Below are 16,729 nucleotides of genomic sequence, written 5' to 3' on the forward strand. Positions count from 1 at the left end.
ACTTAGGATTGTACTTGTCTCAATTTACTTGGGCATTTTTGCAAAAGTGGCTCCCAGAGAGTATGCATTTCTGTACAATATTTTGGATAGTAAGACTGTAAGAGAATGCTTCACCAAAAAGAAATCATGAAGACATTAGACCCTGAGTCTTATTGTGCATTATCCATTAAGATAATTGTTTCGTCAAATCAATAATGAAACTAGTGATTAAGCCTGCGTTACTATCTTATTTACAGCTGGGGGAAGTAGATGACATGAAGCTGATCCAACTAGTGCTTCTCCTGCGATTGCTTGAATTGGCCCGATGACTTTGGCGAGGTTCATTGTGAGGGATCCTCGGATTCTTCATGTATTCTGCTTCCTGAAGCTGCTCCAGTGCTTTTACCACCTCATTCATGTTTGGCCTCAACTCAGGTTCTTCTGATAAGCATTGTTTTACGAGATTGGCAGCTTTAACAGCTCCAGCCACAGAGTACTGGTCTTTTAAAAGGGGATCAAAAACTTTGAGAATTCCTCGTTTTCTGGAAAGGTAAGGTTTGGCCCAGTCAACTAAATTCTGTTGTGCAGTTGGCAGGCTTTGGTCCAGACTTCGTCTTCCACACAGCATTTCAAGCATCACAACTCCAAATCCATATACATCACATTTGGCAGTTAAAAAACCTGTAGCAACATACTCAGGAGCAGCATGCACATGTGTCCCCATCACTGCTGCCGAGACATGGCTTTTATCACCTGCGGTTCCATCCTTTGCCAAACCAAAGTCGCCGAGTTTGGCATTGTAATTCTGTTATTTTAAATGAAAATGAAGTGTGAACAAGTCTACCAGAAGTCTTGAAGCCATAAGACTGAACAATTAAAATGCTTCACTTACTGAATCCAGCAAGATATTAGAACTTGTAATGTCCCGATGGATCACTGTTTCCTCACCATTGTGAAGAAATGCTAGTACATTAGCAGCCATAAGGGAAATCTTCATACGCAGGATCCATGAAAGTGGTTGAAGGCAAGAATCCCCTGTTCCAATCCACAACATATTTAGCCCCAAAACTACTATATTTCATATTGAAATAGTTAAACTCTTTTACTAAATTGTTTCATTATAAAGGTCACACATGTCCAGGTGAATACAGTTCACAACTGCTCACTTCCCAAGAGATGATTATCCAAGCCGCCACGAGATAGAAATTCAAACACCAGAAGCCGATGATTATCCTCAAAGCAATAACCCAACAATTTCACAAGACTTGGATGACGCAGCCTTCCTAGGTAGTAAATTTCTGTCTACTCAAGGGATACAGCTGAGTTAATAATTTCTGTGATAATATTACATGTATCATTTCTCTGTAGACCATTAAGGTGCAAGGTCCATTAAGATTGTTTCATGAATTTGAAGAACGTCCTTTTTGACAGTTGGTAAATATCCATTTTTATCTCTTGTTTTAGAAATTCAATATCAATATGTAATAGATTCTCATATGTGCAGCACTGTCAACAAAGGCTAGGCTTGGGATACTGGAAACAAATAAACAACACATTGTGAAAGTACACTAAAGCAAATGATGGATATAAGCAAAACTCACCAACCATTGCTGGTGACCCAGGAGACCTTCTTTGTTAATCCTCTTCACAGTAATCAACATGCCATTACCATGGTTGGAAGCTGTCGATGTGTCATCAACCCATCCCTTAAAAACAGAACCAAAACCACCTTCTCCCACCATAGTATCAGGATGAAAGTTCCATGTCGCTCTTTTCAGTTCATTCAAGAAGAATCTCCTTGGCAAAATCTCACCTTCTGTCCGAGGACAAGATGGCACAACTGCAGATGTCGACACCATTGCTATCAGAATTCAATCCCAGACAGGTAGCAAAAATGCCATATAACAAGTAATTAATAGACAATATCTAAAACGACATTAAGAACTTACATAGTGACCATTTTTACTGTTTGAAAAAAGGTTTACAAAAAGAAAAATTCTAACATCGCACTAGTAATTGTTCATATATCCTCTCTTACGATCTTTTAACATGATAAGACAGAAAAAAGCATGAATTGAGAACGTACCATCATGGGGCAGACTCACAGCTCTACAGATTCTATTCCAATTTGAATCCATGCTCTGCAGTTCCATTTCCATAGTGTAAAGTGGGGGCAAAGATTAAAATGTAATGTTGTGCACCTCAAGACACATAAACACATAAATTCAAACGGACAAGCTTTTCAAGAAAGAATTTGAGAACAATATTACTTCTGCTTCTTTTTAATAGATTAGTTATATGAACACAAGCAATAGGATCATTTCTGAGTTTTGGTTTCCTCCCATATACTCATTCACTTATAAATTACCATATGTCAATGGCTCGGACATTAAAACATCCATCTGAAATACATAAACACATGTGCCACTTGATTCAGGTGTTGGGTTGTCCTCCTTAGTGGAGGTGATAAACCATGTGTTGAATTACACATGAGGAAAGTAAGAAGAACTATTGCTTTGGTGACCCAATAAATATAAAAGGAAGGCTAGCTATATGTGTATCTAGGGTGGTGCAGCAATTGTTGAATGTTGATGGAAGTATGCACTAGTTAGCATGTCAACATAGAGCATGAAACAAGGAAGAAGCTTGACTTTGCTTCCATGCACAAGGAGAAATGCATGAAGAGCTATGCCTATATAAAGGCATCAAAGTGCAAGAGAAATGCATCCGGACTTCCATGTTCGAGATCAAAGGCAGAGTCACAAACAAAATAGAGAGAGTTTGTGATAGTTGTAGTGTGATCCTCACTTGAGTGATTAGTGAGAAGAAAATTCCTCTTGAGAGAGAGAGAGAGAGAGAGAGGTGTGTTACCATTTTAGTTAGTCTAGAGTGAGTGTTTCTTGTAATCTCATTATTTAGTATAGTGGAAGAAAGTACTACTGCTGCCCCGAGGACGTAGGCATATTGCTGAACCTCGTTAAATATTGTGTCTTTTTTGTTGTTGCTATTTCCGCAAATCCCACGAGGGGTGGCAAAGTTAGATCTTGGGATAATCAATTATCCGTCGGCCTTGTATTAGGCAGCCACTTCTTTCCCAACAAGTGGTATCAGAGCCCGGCGCTCATCGTCCGTGGCATCTCGTGGTGATCAAGATGGCGGAGCCGTCGTCATCGTCAGCAACAATGGTGAAGTTGACATCATCAAATTACTTCATTTGGAAGCCCAAAATGGAAGACAACCTTTACTGCAAGGATATGTACGAGGCTCTTCAAAATGGTGGAGAGAAGCCAACAGGCAAGTCCGACATAGAATGGAGCATCCTGAACAAAAAAGCTGTTGCAGGAATTCGTCAATGGGTTGATGAAAGTGTTTTTCATCATGTTGCACAAGAAACTAATGCCTACTCGATGTGGACCAAGTTGGAGTCCATGTACGAGCGAAAGATAGCACAAAACAAAGCCTCGTTCATTCGGCAGTTGGTGAACACGAAGTACAGGGATGGTCGAAGTGTTTCGGAACACTTGAGTGACTTTTAAGGCATGGTGAATCAATTGAGGAATATGAAGATGGTGCTTGATGATGAGTTGCAAGCACTGTTGTTACTAAGCTCGTTGCCAGACAGCTGGGACACGTTGGTGGTGTCATTAAGCAACTCAGCTCCTCAAGGCGTTCTCACACTGAACACTGTAAAAGACAGCATGTTCAATGAAGAAGCAAGGAGGAAAGAGCAAGGAATATCGACTGAGTCGGAAGCCCTCGTCACCGATAACCGTGGAAGTAGTCGAAAGTTCCACAACCGAGGCAAAGCAAAGGACCGGTCAAGGGGCAAGTCCAGCCCAAAGAAGAACATCAGATGTTATCATTGTGGCAATAAAGGTCACATGAGGAATGAGTACATAAGGCTCAAGGAAGAGCAAGCCGAGAAAGGTGGTGCCAAAGATACAGCCGCTACTACCTCATATGGAGACGAGGTAATCATCATTTGTGGAGATGGTCCTGTTAATTTGACATCTCAAGATACATGTAGGGTCGTCGATTCCGACGCATCGTTGCATGTAACCTCACGAAGGGAGTTCTTCACATCTTACAATACTGGAAATTTCGGTAATGTTAGAATGGGAAATGATAAGTTGTCCAAGATCGTGGGAAGAGGAGATATTTCCCTTGAAACCAACACAGGTCGCTGCTTAGTTCTAAAAGATGTGAGACATGTTCCAGACATGCGTCTTAATTTGATCTCCACTGGGTTGCTCGATGATGAAGGCTACACAAATGTCTTTGGTGATGGAAAGTGGAAGCTCAGTTATGGTCCAGAAATTCTAGCTCGAGGCAAGAAGGAGAACACTCTCTACATGACATATGCAAAAGTCTGTAGTGAGTATGCAATTACACTTGGAGCAGACTCGCCGGTGGAGCTGTGGCACAAGCGGCTTGGTCATATCAGCGAGAAGAGACTTACTATTCTAGCCAAAAGAGAGGTACTGTCTGGTGTCAATGTTAAAGATATGCCTCTAAAATCATGTACGCATTGCTTGGCTGGAAAGCAACATCGAGCTTCATTCCATCGTTATCCTACGTCAAGGAAATCTAATGTTTTGGATGTTGTACATTTTGATGTGTGTGGTCCCATGACCACGAGTACTCACGGAGGTGCAAGACACTTCGTTACCTTCATTGATGATCATTCCAGGAAGGTATGGGCTTATGCACTGAGGACTAAAGATCAAGTGTTGGAAGTATTCAAACAATTTCATGCCGGAGTTGAACGGGAGACCGGCAGAACCCTGAAATGCATTCGCACCGACAACGGGGGAGAGTACATGGGGGCGTTCAAACACTATTGCAAAAGTAACGGAATCAGGCATGAACGATCTGTTCCAAAGACTCCTCGGCACAACGGAGTGGCCGAGAGGATGAACAGAACTATTGTTGAAAGAATCAGAACAATGGTATCTCATGCCAAGTTGCCTAAGAGCTTTTGGGTTGAAGCTCTGATGACTGCGGTTGATGTGATCAACCTTTCTCCCTCAGCTCCATTGAATGGTGACGTGCCGAACAGGTTTTGGACCGGAAAGAACGTCTTATACAATCATCTGAAGGTATTTGGCTGCAAAGCATTTGTCCACATTCCCAAAGACGAAAGATCGAAGATCGATAGCAAGTCAAAAGAATGCATATTCTTAGGATATGGAAATGAAGAATATGGGTACAGGCTGTGGGATCCTGTCAACAAGAAGATTGTCAGAAGCAGAGATGTTGTCTTTTTTGAATATCAAAACATTGAAGATACTCAGAAGACTGAGAAGCCTAAGAAACCCAGAGAATATCTAGTCAACTCGGATAAAGATTCTCCGCCAACAAAGCAGGATGGCAGGAGAGAAACCGGAGACTCCGATGATGCAGCAAATGACCCGATGATCAATGGTCCAGTTGGTGATACAACTGATGATGAGGAAGAGGCACCAACCCCATGGAGATCAACCAGGGAACGCAGAACCTCAAGAAGATACCCTTCAGATGAGTTTGTTACTCTCACAGATGGAGGAGAACCAGAGTCTTATGAAGAAACTCTGACGTATGGACCACACGGGGGAGTAGTGGTCGGGAGCCATGCAAGATGAAAGATAATCCTTGCATGAGAGAGCTAGACTTATGATCTGGTGGAGTTACCAGAAGGTAACGGGACACTTAAGAAGAAATAAGTGTACAGACGGAGGACTGCAGAGTATACCTTACGACTCACAGTCAAGGCAAGGATAGTCGTGAAAGGTTTCAGTCAGAAAGAGGAGGAAGACATGGCAGTGGAGCTTTATACCTCAGTTGTCAAGAGTCTGATGTATGCGATGGTGTGCGCAAGACCAGACGTAACAGACGCAGTTGGCGTTGTTAGCAGAGATTTGTCTATTTCAGACAAAGAGCATCGATATGCTGTGAAGCGGATTCTTATAAGTACTTCCAAGATGAGATTATGCTTTGGAAGCGGAAATCCTGAATTGGTTGACTACACAAGTGCAGTTATGGCGAGAGATGATGACTCGATCGAGAAAGTCTACATCTAGACCTGATTACATTTTCAGGGGGAGCTGTCTCTTGGAAATCAAAGCTACAAATGTTTGTTGCTTTTTTCATGGCAGAGGCAAAGTTCATAGTAGCTACGGAAGCGAGCAAATAAATGCTATGGAAGAATTCCTATGGGAATATGGGAATTGGGCCATGAAAAACATAAGTATGTTTTGCATTGTGATAGTCAGAATGCCGAGCAAGTATTGCTTAAGAAAAGTCACACCGACGACCAAAGTTCAGATGAAGATCGAATCCATACCTACAAACAATTATGAGTTTTGTAGAAGCGCGTTAAGAAGCACGTGACCCTCCATCTAAGTCGGGAGGGGGAGATTGTTGGGTTGGTCCCTCTTAGTGGAGGTGATAAACCATTTGTTAAATTACACATGAGGAAAGCAAGAAGAACTATTGCTTTGGTGACCCAATAAATATAAAAGGAAGGCTAGCTATATGTGTAGTTAGGGTGGTGCAGCAATTGTTGAATGTTGATGGAAGTATGCACTAGTTAGCATGCCAACATAGAGCATGAAACAAGGAAGAAGCTTGACTTTGCTTCCATGCATGGTACGTGCACAAGGAGAAATGCATGAAGAGCTATGCCTATATAAAGGCATCAAAGTGCAAGAGAAATGCATCCGGACTTCCATGTTCGAGATCAAAGGCAGAGTCACAAACAAAATAGAGAGAGTTTGTGATAGTTGTAGTGTGATCCTCACTTGAGTGATTAGTGAGAAGAAAATTCCTCTTGAGAGAGAGAGAGGTGTGTTACCACTTTAGTTAGTCTAGAGTGAGTGTTTCTTGTAATCTCATTATTTAGTATAGTGGAAGAAAGTACTACTGCTGCCCCGAGGACGTAGGCATATTGCCGAACCTCGTTAAATATTGTGTCTTTTTTTTGTTGCTATTTCCGCAAATCACACGAGGGGTGGAAAAGTTAGATCTTGGGATAATCAATTATCCGTCGGCCTTGTATTAGGCAGCCACTTCTTTCCCAACATCAGGTACCTTTGCAGCATAGCTCAACATTAGTGAATGAAGATTGCCATCATCACTGATAATGAGCCCATTTGAAGTTAAAGCGATGCTCGTCTCTGGATGATCTTGTGGTCTCTTATCTACAAAAACATCAGAAGCTTGCAGCCCGGTCAAATTGCTATCGATGGTCTCATTCCCCTCATACATTGCATCAATTTCTGCAGTGAACAAGGCGTTGGGCAATAAGGTACCCCTTCACACTAGTACGAAGCCCACCACTCATAGCATCACTCCCTAAAGAAATCATATGGTTAGCAATTTGAACCAAACCATTAGAAGAAGCTCGAGGAACTAGTAGTTAGCAACTTAGCATGCAGGAGCAGTAACATATAGAACTCAAAAGCTAGTAATGAAAAAGCCACAAGGTTTTAACCATATCAATAGATAAAGTGTACATGTCAACTTCAAAACCAAGCACTCAATTCAATCATGCATCAAAAGTATGAACCCATCAAATTTGACTTGATATCTATGTACCATGAAAATAATAAGATTACCGAGTTAGCTGCTTCTCATTCACCAAAGCTGATTCAGCCTTCAAGTATAGCTGGTGTTTCTACATAATCCCGGAGGACCATATAGAATCATGGTGGAACAGACAATCATGAACAATAAACATCATGGGCAAGAGACAAAGGCGTATAGTGGTTCACCATGTCATCGGAGGACATGTCTACGTCCACTTTAGAATCAACTATTATGGCCAATAGGCCTTTGGTGTTACAAAAACTCTCCAAGATGGAGTGAGTAGGGATCATCATCCATCCTCCTTTCTACATATGGGAAGCCTTCCTTTTATAGCTAAGGAAGGTTCCCTCACATATTACCAATGTGGGACAAAATGCATATAACTATTATCAAGATGCCTTCTTGTAGAGCTTGGGAGAGCACCTTCCCGATGTGGTACCGATGATCTTTCACCATGGCGAGGTAGCCCGGATGTCGGTCTACCAGATGTATGTCAGGGGCGGGGCCTTTCATGGCCGGAAAACGGTCTACGAGATCGTTGCTTATGTTTGCGGTATATATACCAACAACAGCTGGAAATGCAGAAAACAAGAATTTCATCAATGACTGATCTTTAAATCAAATATAGAACATAATCAGCAAATCCTAGTTCCCAAAGCAACTATAAACAAACTACTTGGAGTAGAAGGCTGATAGAAGAAAAGAAATTTGAGAAGTGATGATTACTGAGTTATCAACAAACCAGATATTGGGATTGAGCGAGAGAGAGAGAGAGAAGCAGAAGAGTCAAAGTTCAACCAAACGAACACGCTTAATATCCATGACCAAAAAACTAATTAAATTTACACACACAGTGACACATACTCAGTTAACTCAAAAGAGAAAATGAATTCTGAAAAGTATGTGACGGATGATAAAAATATTATGTTTGACCGCTACGCATACATCTTTTCGAATATTATTTTGACATGATCACATAATTGAAGAGAAAACAAAAGCATAGGTTCTTTGTTGCCATCATCTTGATCTTGATAGCTACACATATTTTTCAACTAAAGCAGAGCAACTAAATAAAAGATGATTACTTTACCTGACTAAAACCGGCGGCCAACTGCCGGAGGCATTCTGGTTTGGACGGCTAAAGATGATAACGAGTTGTGCATCTGAGGAAGCACATATATAAACAAGCTGCAGTAAGATCTTCCGAGTCTTTGACCTCTTGAGTACCCTCATAGGTTTGGTCAGGGCAATAGCTCTGTCAGATCATGCTCAACTAAATCACTGATTCAGTGATGCTCCTCATACTTGTGCCCTCCAATCCTGACATCCATTGGAAAACAGTCCTGAAGACATGCGTACGTGCCTACAATACACAATGCATGCAAAAATAAATGATTGAATCACAAATTTAACAGAGTGCAATGTGATACAAAGGATAACAGGGACGAAGATATTAAGCTTACCAGGTTAACAATATATGATAAACCATTAGACAAGGCCTTTCCTCTTGAAAATGTGCTTGTTTCTGAAGCCTGTAATGTGAGGAATGATACAGAGAAATTACGCATCCAAACTAATAAGGAATATCAGTTTAAATAAAGCAACTGTCACTCTAAACATAGAATCGAATATTGTACCTTTTCACTCATCAACAGATGCAACATGTGACGTCTTCTAAAACCTCCTGTTTTAACTGGATGTTTGGGATGTGAGAAATCTTGGCCTCACCTATTTCTTGTGTGTACAGGTCTTTTAGTATTGGAGAATTGCGGATCTCCAATTTCTGTAGTGGTGTGTTCCACAGGAAGTCCGGCAGTGCTTTTAGCTTATCGCAGTAACCAATTTCCAACTGCTCAAGGCATGGCATGATTGTAATATTCGCAGAATTCTCCTCTTCCACTCCTTCCCACTCTTCCCACGAGTCCATGAGACTGATGGTAAGTAGTTTGAGGTTGGGGAATGATACGAAAATGGAAGACGAAGACGACGAGGTTTGCCCTTGTTCTATTCCCAAAAACTCAACTCCTACCTTTGAGACTCGACCGAGCATCTGAATATGTAATGATTCAAGGGATGCCAGTTTTCCTAAAGGGGGCAAAATCTTACAGTGTCGGCACGCAATAAGGGAGAGGACTCTCAAGCAGTGTAAAGACGAGAACCAATCGGAGAAGGCGTCGCCTCCATAACCATCGATGGATAAAGATTCCAAACATGGATGCGGCTCTAACCCATTCATAATTTCTCTTTCTTCAGCTACATTCCAGTAGAACTCTAGTTTCAGTTCCAAGAGGCGAGACTTATTCACCATAACTGCTGCATTCTTCGCCATCTTTCTACTATGCTTCATGTAAATACTGAGACTCCCCTGAAGCTGGTTCACGTCTTTCAGTTGTTCCCACTTGTTTCCTTCATCCATGTCGTAGCAGCGTACGACAGGAAACCAATCTAGCGTTTGCATATGTTTTAATTTCTCAATCCCTTTAATCAACACACGCTCGCTACATTTATTTACATAAAGATGCCTCAAGTTAATCAGCCTTCCCACATCTATTTCCTCGAGTCCCCAGCAACCAACAAGTTTCAAGGTTTGCAGATTGTATAAGCTACCCATGACGCTCGGTAACTCTTTCAACTCACCGTTACCGGATAAATCAAGATACCTCAAATGTATCAATCCACCTATCATCTTGGGAATTTCGAGAGTAACATCGATTGCATATGGAATATCATTCGACACGCTACACAAGGCTAATGTCCTAAGGCTTTTCAGTTCAACTATCAACTGAAATATTAGATCAATGGAATAATGGGATCCATCTATCGCTCTTATGGTACGTAATCTTTTACAGTTGGGGAGAATACGGTGCATAGAGTAACCCGTGACTGGATCCATTAAGGTCAAATGATGAACTTTATCATATGGCACCTCCTCATCACTATTGGGCTCCAACTTAGAATCAAAATTCAAATATTCATTGTTGGTGACATATTGTAGAAAGTCATGTACAAAATCATGAATTTTGCATCTTATGTTTCCATACTCAGGAAGATCTACCTCAACATCTTGAAAAAACGAGCGCTTTACTAATTCGTCAAAATAATTTTGACCAATTATTTCCCTTTCTTTACTTCCATTCACTTTTAGATAATCTTGTGACATCCATGACTCAATCAAAGTATTCTTATTATATATGTAATCTTTTGGAAATGAGAGACAATATAAAAGACAACGTTTGATTGGTGGATATAAATCACGATAACTTAGTAATAAAGGTTGGAATACATCATGTTCAATCTCTTTCAACTCCCATGTCTTACTATTTAGAACAGCTTGCCATTCATGGATCTTCTTCTTACTTCGCATCAAACTTCCTAATGTCTTTGCAGCAAGAGGCAACCCATTGCACCTTTCCACAATCTCTGACCCAATATGAGAAAACTCTTTAGACACACTACTCTCATCCACTTCTGCATGGTAATAGAATAATGACAAACAAAATGGTTCACCTAACTCCTTCAAAAGGATCATTTGGGTTGTTGCCTTCATTAAAGTAGCAACGTTTTCATTTCGAGTGGTCACCAAGACCCTACTGCCTGTAGCACCATTACTTAAAAGGTTTGACTAATTCTTCCCATTGATGAGATTTTGGGCTCCAAACATCATCTAAAACAAGGAGGAACTTTTTCCCCTTAATCAATTCAAATATACATTGCATCAAAGTTTCCAACTCATCTGAGTTTTTTGAAGTGCTTTCTTTGTCTAGAACTTCAATAATAGCTTTAGCAATTTTGATCTCTTCAAAAGGGTCTGAGACACATACCCATATGCTCTTGTCAAAGTAAGATTTGATCTTATCGTCATTATAGACTAAGTTGGCAAGAGATGTTTTCCCCATTCCCCCCATCCCTACAATAGGGATGATGAGAGGAACTTTCTTTCCTTCATTACTCACACTTAGCAGCTTGCTAATTATGAGGTTTTTTTCATCATCTCGACCAAATGTTTTGACATTGGGAAGAGAAGTAGTTTTTCGTCTTTGAGACAGTTCGGGGGGAACTGCCCTTAGGATGTTTTGAAAGCCAAAACTTTGTTTTCTTTCATCAATTAGAGCTAATCTTTCATTCAGTTCTTCTATCTTCAAAGCAATTTCTCGACGAAGAAATAACTGATAATCGACTTGGCCGAAGCGAAAGCAAGAGAGGGGAAAGGGGAAGCATACCTTCTTCTTAGTAGCCACAACAGCATTTGCACCTTCCGTTGCTTGTTTCTCCAATTGATGCTTCTCAACTCTAGTGATCCACTCATCCAGCACGTCATCCATGTCGAAGGAAACATCATTTAGCTCATCCACCCAAAGTTTGACGCTGGCTTCCATCACTTGCCTCTGCTCTGCATCCTCCAGCACCGCCCGAATAGCTATGAGTTTTTTGGTGAGATTTTTGATTTCCTGCTTAACTCCTCCAACCAGCTTCAACTCTCGTTCGACCTTGTCAAGGGCGAGCGTAGCCAAACGCTCAAGCACAACGTCAACCAGTACTCCCGCCATGTTCTTGAAACTGATCGAGAAAAACAGAGAGATATGAAAGCAGGGTGTTCAGAATTGGCGTGGTATCATCTTTGCTCTTTATAGCTAGTAGCAGGGAGTTGAAGTGGGCTAGTGTGTCACTGTGTGTGAATCAAATCATCTTCCATGTTCGATATTTTAATTCACAGATCCACAGACCATTGATTCAGACTGCCTGTCCATTTGTTTCCTACTTTCACGGCGCCACGAAAGGAGTTGTATACATAAGCATCCAGTGGAGGTGTATATTAATAATGCAACTCAAATAAGTAAACCAAACAGAAGACCTCGTCTTCTTCACAACAATCATGGCCAGCTGGTTCGATAAACGGTAAACCTCAAGTGTGTCGACTTTGTTTGACTAAACAATTGACCTAATTAAACAACGATTCTGTGCAACAATAAGCCAATAACCAATGCTTCGTCCCAGCTTGATATTGATAAATAACAAACCATTGTACATCAGTTTCTTGGCAAGCTTGATTTTCAAGCTTCATTTCAGCTCTGTTAGGAACTTAGGGTTGTATTTGTCTCTTATCTACTGTTTGCAAAAATGGCTCCCAGAGAGCGTGCATTTCTGTTCAATATTTTGGATAGTAAGAGAATGCTTCAGCAAATATTTTACTGTATAGTTATATCTTACGCACCTATCAGCAATAAAATTGATTCTACCAAACATGATATGTACGGTGAATCAGGTCCTATGTAAAAGTATTCATTGTTCCTTTTTTTTCAACTAATTTCTCTGTTCTAATCGATTTTTAGTAACAATCTGTTTTTGCCTGAAAAATTCATCTCTTCAATCAATGGAAGTAATGATCAAGAATTCAAGCATGCAATCACGCTAGAATGTCTTGTGTATGAATGGCTGCAGAAAACAGATGGCCCGGGGTGATGAGAATTGAGGAGCAACTGGTCCATTATGGATTTAATACTTTTCCTGCAAGATTTGGGAACACTAGAATTGGCATAGAGACGGAAAAGAGTCATTTGAGGACTGAAGCTGCTCCAATACTTCTACCACCTCATTCATGTCTGGCCTGGATTGCGGTTCTAATGAGATGCACTGAAATGCAAGGTTAAGCGCTTTGAGTGCCCTTTTCTGATAGTACTGCCCATCAATATGAGCATCAAAGATTAGTGCAACTATTTTTTTGTTGGCATGCTTGGAAGAACCACCTTGCGATGAAATGTTTTTCGCAAATTGAACTAAACTTTTTTCTCTAGGTGGCTTGCTATTGTCGAAAGCTCGTCTGCCAGATAACATTTCAAGCAGAACAACCCCATAACTGAATACATCACTTTTCGGGGTTGAGTTATCTTCGAAATAGTAGCTCCCTGTAACTACCAAAGTTGAATCAACCATAGATTAGATGAAAATGCTTGTTGATATCATGTTGAGATAATAAAAGATGTAAAGGCTCCAGGTGTTAGATGAAGGATGATACAATCATCAATCATTTACTGTTTGGTAAAGACAATAGCAATGACATATATGGTTACTTAAGGTAATTGGAAAGTCTTAAAGGTCCTGAGTAAGATAGGGATATGTTTTGGTTCTTGAGATAATATGAGATTTTATGTCTAGTATAGGTGGTGACAGTAGAATACCTTTAGAAGTCTCAGGAGCTGCATACACACTGTGAGCAGCAGCTACATCAAAGGACCCATCCTCATACATAGCCACGTCCGCTTCAGTGAAACGGCTCCTATAACCCTGAAGCCTATCAATGGCCGAACCATAACCATAGAGTTTGGCATTATAGTCCTATCATTTCAACATGAGAATTTGATATAAGAAGTCTAACAAAATTCCTCCAGAAGCCACAAACTTAAACATATGTCACATACTGAATCAAGAAGGATCTTGGAAGTTTCAAAGTCCCCATAGATCACTTTTGCCTCGTTACTATGAAGAAATGCTAGACCCTTGGCAGCACCAAGGGCAATCTTCATACGACTGTTCCACGAAAGTCGTTTAAAGCGAGAAGCTCCTGTTAACAAGATATGAGATCCTAAAAGTTATATATTCTATATAGAATACCGGATATCAATGGTATTGAATCATCTGAATGGCATTACTCACTATCATATAGATGAATGTTCAGGCTTTCTTGAGGGATAAATTCATGCACCAGAAGCCGCATGCCATCCTCTTGGCAGTAACCAATCAGTTTTACAAGGTTTGGGTGACCCAACTGTCCAAGGAAGCTAACTTCCGTCTGAAAATATTTACACAAATTCATCTTGGTAACTATATATTATCAAGGAACAAAACCATTACAAAATTTTTGGTTAATGTTTAGGACATTTAACAATAATCACTTTGAGCGATTGAGCACCAAATGTATATTAGCTTCCAACAGTCAAATAACTTGAGCAACTGGGAAGCCAAACAAATAAAGATTTAAGCGCATTTGACCATGAAAGATAGAAGTGATACTCACCAACCAGTCCTTATGACGCTGCAGGGTCCTTTGTTGGCTAAACCTCTTTATTAAAACGGCAATGCCGGTACCAGGCTTGGCAGCTCCGAACAAATGCGCATCAATCCACCCCTTATAGACAGAAGCAAGACCACCTTGAGCCATAATACTATCAGGACAGAAGTTCGTGGTGGCTGTTTTCAGCTCATTAAAGTGGAAGCTCCTCAAATGGAAGGACTGCAAGATCTCGACCTCTGTCCGAGGAGATGAAGGCACTAACAGAAATGACATGACGTACACCTTGTTATTCGAATTCAATCATAGACATTTAATGTATATACAAGACAATTGCAGTATATGCTCCACCTTCAATGATTATGACAAAGGAATGACATCTCAAAAAAAATAAAAAAAATAAAAAAAAAATAGACAAAGAAGTAAAGGAATGAATCATTACACTAATGGATATATCGATATCATTAACATACCAATGTGAGGTGAACTCTCAGATTTGATTCTAGCGCCATATGAAGCCATGCCCTGCAGTTCCATTTGCACAATTTGAGTGGGAGACACACACACACACAGAAGGAACATACTGAAAAGATCTTAAAAGGATGAACTCCTGTTTGGTTAAAGTATAATATGGCCATTACACTGAAGCCTACCAATTTTTCATACAAGAATCCTTAATTAGTAAACTAATTCGTTCACTACGTTTTACTGCTAGATATTACATCAAACACAAATTAAAATAATGTTTGTCTTTGATTCACGTACCTTTGCAGCAGAGCTCAACATTGGCAAGCAAGGAATGTTTCCATCACAGATATTGAGCCCATATGAAGCTGAAGTATCCGAAACTGAAAGTGGATCAGGTGGATGATCCACAGATTCAGCAGCAGTGGAATTGTTAACTGCATATATGCTGTCATGCACTGTGTTTATTTCCGGTGCCACAGTGACGCGTTGTGCAATAAGGTACCCCTTCACGCTTGTGCGAAGTCCACCACTAGTACTCATAGCTAGTCTCACTTACTAAGAAACTAAATCAGCCCTTGACAACTGAAACCAATCATCAGAAACTAAAAGTAATCTGTAGCTGGCTAGTAGGCACTAGTCATATCAGAATCTTGTAATAAAGGCCATGAAAAATTTAAAAGCCGTAAAACTCAAGACTCATGTAATTCAAATAACTAGGATTGAATTACCCAACAAAAAACTTACAAAGAGCAGATGCTATGTATACAATTTAATAACAAGCTAAAACTGGCTGATATGAATTAGAGGAAAAGGAAAAATCATAAACGATGATCAAGAAGCTTACGAGTTAAAGCAGAGTGAGACAGTGTGAGGAAGAGAGACAGGGAGCAGATGCCAAAGAGCAAAGACTTAAGAGGCAGGACCAAGACTTGGTGGTATCATGTTTTGACAAATCAACACGTTTTCTACTCTTAATTATCTCATAAATTACTTGAATGAGATAGTCCTGTTCGCACGGTCAACACGTTTTTAATACCATAGAACATTTGCTCAACTTCCATCAGATTAGGCTCATATAATCTAGGGCCAATTACATATAAGTCCACTTTGAGACATTTTTTCCCACATAGATCCACCCCAACATTTTTACCCACATAAGTCCACCCAAGTCTAAATAAGGTTTTGTATTAAGTATTGAAGTTCAACATAATTACAGACTGCCATCCAACAAAAAAAATTAGATTTTCTCCTTTATATTTATAAGAATGCCACTAATATAAAAAGTCAACAACCACTCTTATTTCGGAACAGTCTCCGGCGGACCTCCGGCGAGATTTCCAGCGGACCTCCGGCGAGGTTTTCGGCCGACCTTCGGCGAGGTTTCCGGCCGACCTCCGGCCGACCTCCGGCGAGATTTCCGACCGACCTCCGGCGAGGTTTCCGGCCGACCTCCAACGATGACAAAAATTACTACTACCAGCTAAAAAAGCTACTACCACCAGCTACAAAAGCTACTACCACCGCCTACAAAAGCTACTACCACCGCCTACAAAAGCTACTACTGTGAGGTTTCTGATGAAAACAAAAGCTACTACCACCAGCGACAAAAGCTACTACCACCAGCTACAAAGCTACTACCACCGCCTACAAAAGCTACTACTGTGAGGTTTTCGACGAACACAAAACTACTACCACCAGCGACAAAAGCTA

The 16,729-nt window shown here is 40.5% G+C and overlaps 2 protein-coding genes and 1 pseudogene across 3 annotated transcripts; all 3 read right to left on the reverse strand.

The window, feature by feature from the left end:
* Nucleotides 1–226: 226 nt before the first annotated feature.
* LOC101293149 (protein kinase APK1B, chloroplastic-like) lies at nucleotides 227–1,838 on the reverse strand. The gene is made up of 4 exons (XM_004308805.1): nucleotides 1,581–1,838; nucleotides 1,146–1,281; nucleotides 872–1,014; nucleotides 227–784 (listed from the first exon to the last, which is right to left on the reverse strand). The coding sequence occupies exons 1-4, from the start codon at nucleotides 1,836–1,838 to the stop codon at nucleotides 227–229; spliced, it is 1,095 nt and encodes a 364-aa protein (XP_004308853.1).
* A 5,176-nt stretch (nucleotides 1,839–7,014) lies between these two features.
* Nucleotides 7,015–12,092, reverse strand: LOC101293735 (annotated as a pseudogene). Its single transcript, XR_185358.1, has 5 exons — nucleotides 9,227–12,092; nucleotides 9,009–9,077; nucleotides 8,851–8,908; nucleotides 7,905–8,117; nucleotides 7,015–7,235 (listed from the first exon to the last, which is right to left on the reverse strand). The product of XR_185358.1 is annotated as a putative disease resistance protein RGA3-like (transcript).
* Nucleotides 12,093–12,784: 692 nt separating this feature from the next.
* Nucleotides 12,785–15,702, reverse strand: LOC101310643 (protein kinase APK1B, chloroplastic-like). The gene is made up of 7 exons (XM_004307461.1): nucleotides 15,317–15,702; nucleotides 15,025–15,076; nucleotides 14,558–14,811; nucleotides 14,197–14,332; nucleotides 13,962–14,104; nucleotides 13,722–13,878; nucleotides 12,785–13,454 (listed from the first exon to the last, which is right to left on the reverse strand). The coding sequence occupies exons 1-7, from the start codon at nucleotides 15,557–15,559 to the stop codon at nucleotides 13,069–13,071; spliced, it is 1,371 nt and encodes a 456-aa protein (XP_004307509.1). The 5' UTR covers nucleotides 15,560–15,702; the 3' UTR covers nucleotides 12,785–13,068.
* Nucleotides 15,703–16,729: the final 1,027 nt, after the last annotated feature.

Source organism: Fragaria vesca, linkage group LG7, assembly GCF_000184155.1.
Source record: "Fragaria vesca subsp. vesca linkage group LG7, FraVesHawaii_1.0, whole genome shotgun sequence".
In the NCBI taxonomy this organism is placed as follows: Eukaryota; Viridiplantae; Streptophyta; class Magnoliopsida; order Rosales; family Rosaceae; genus Fragaria; species Fragaria vesca.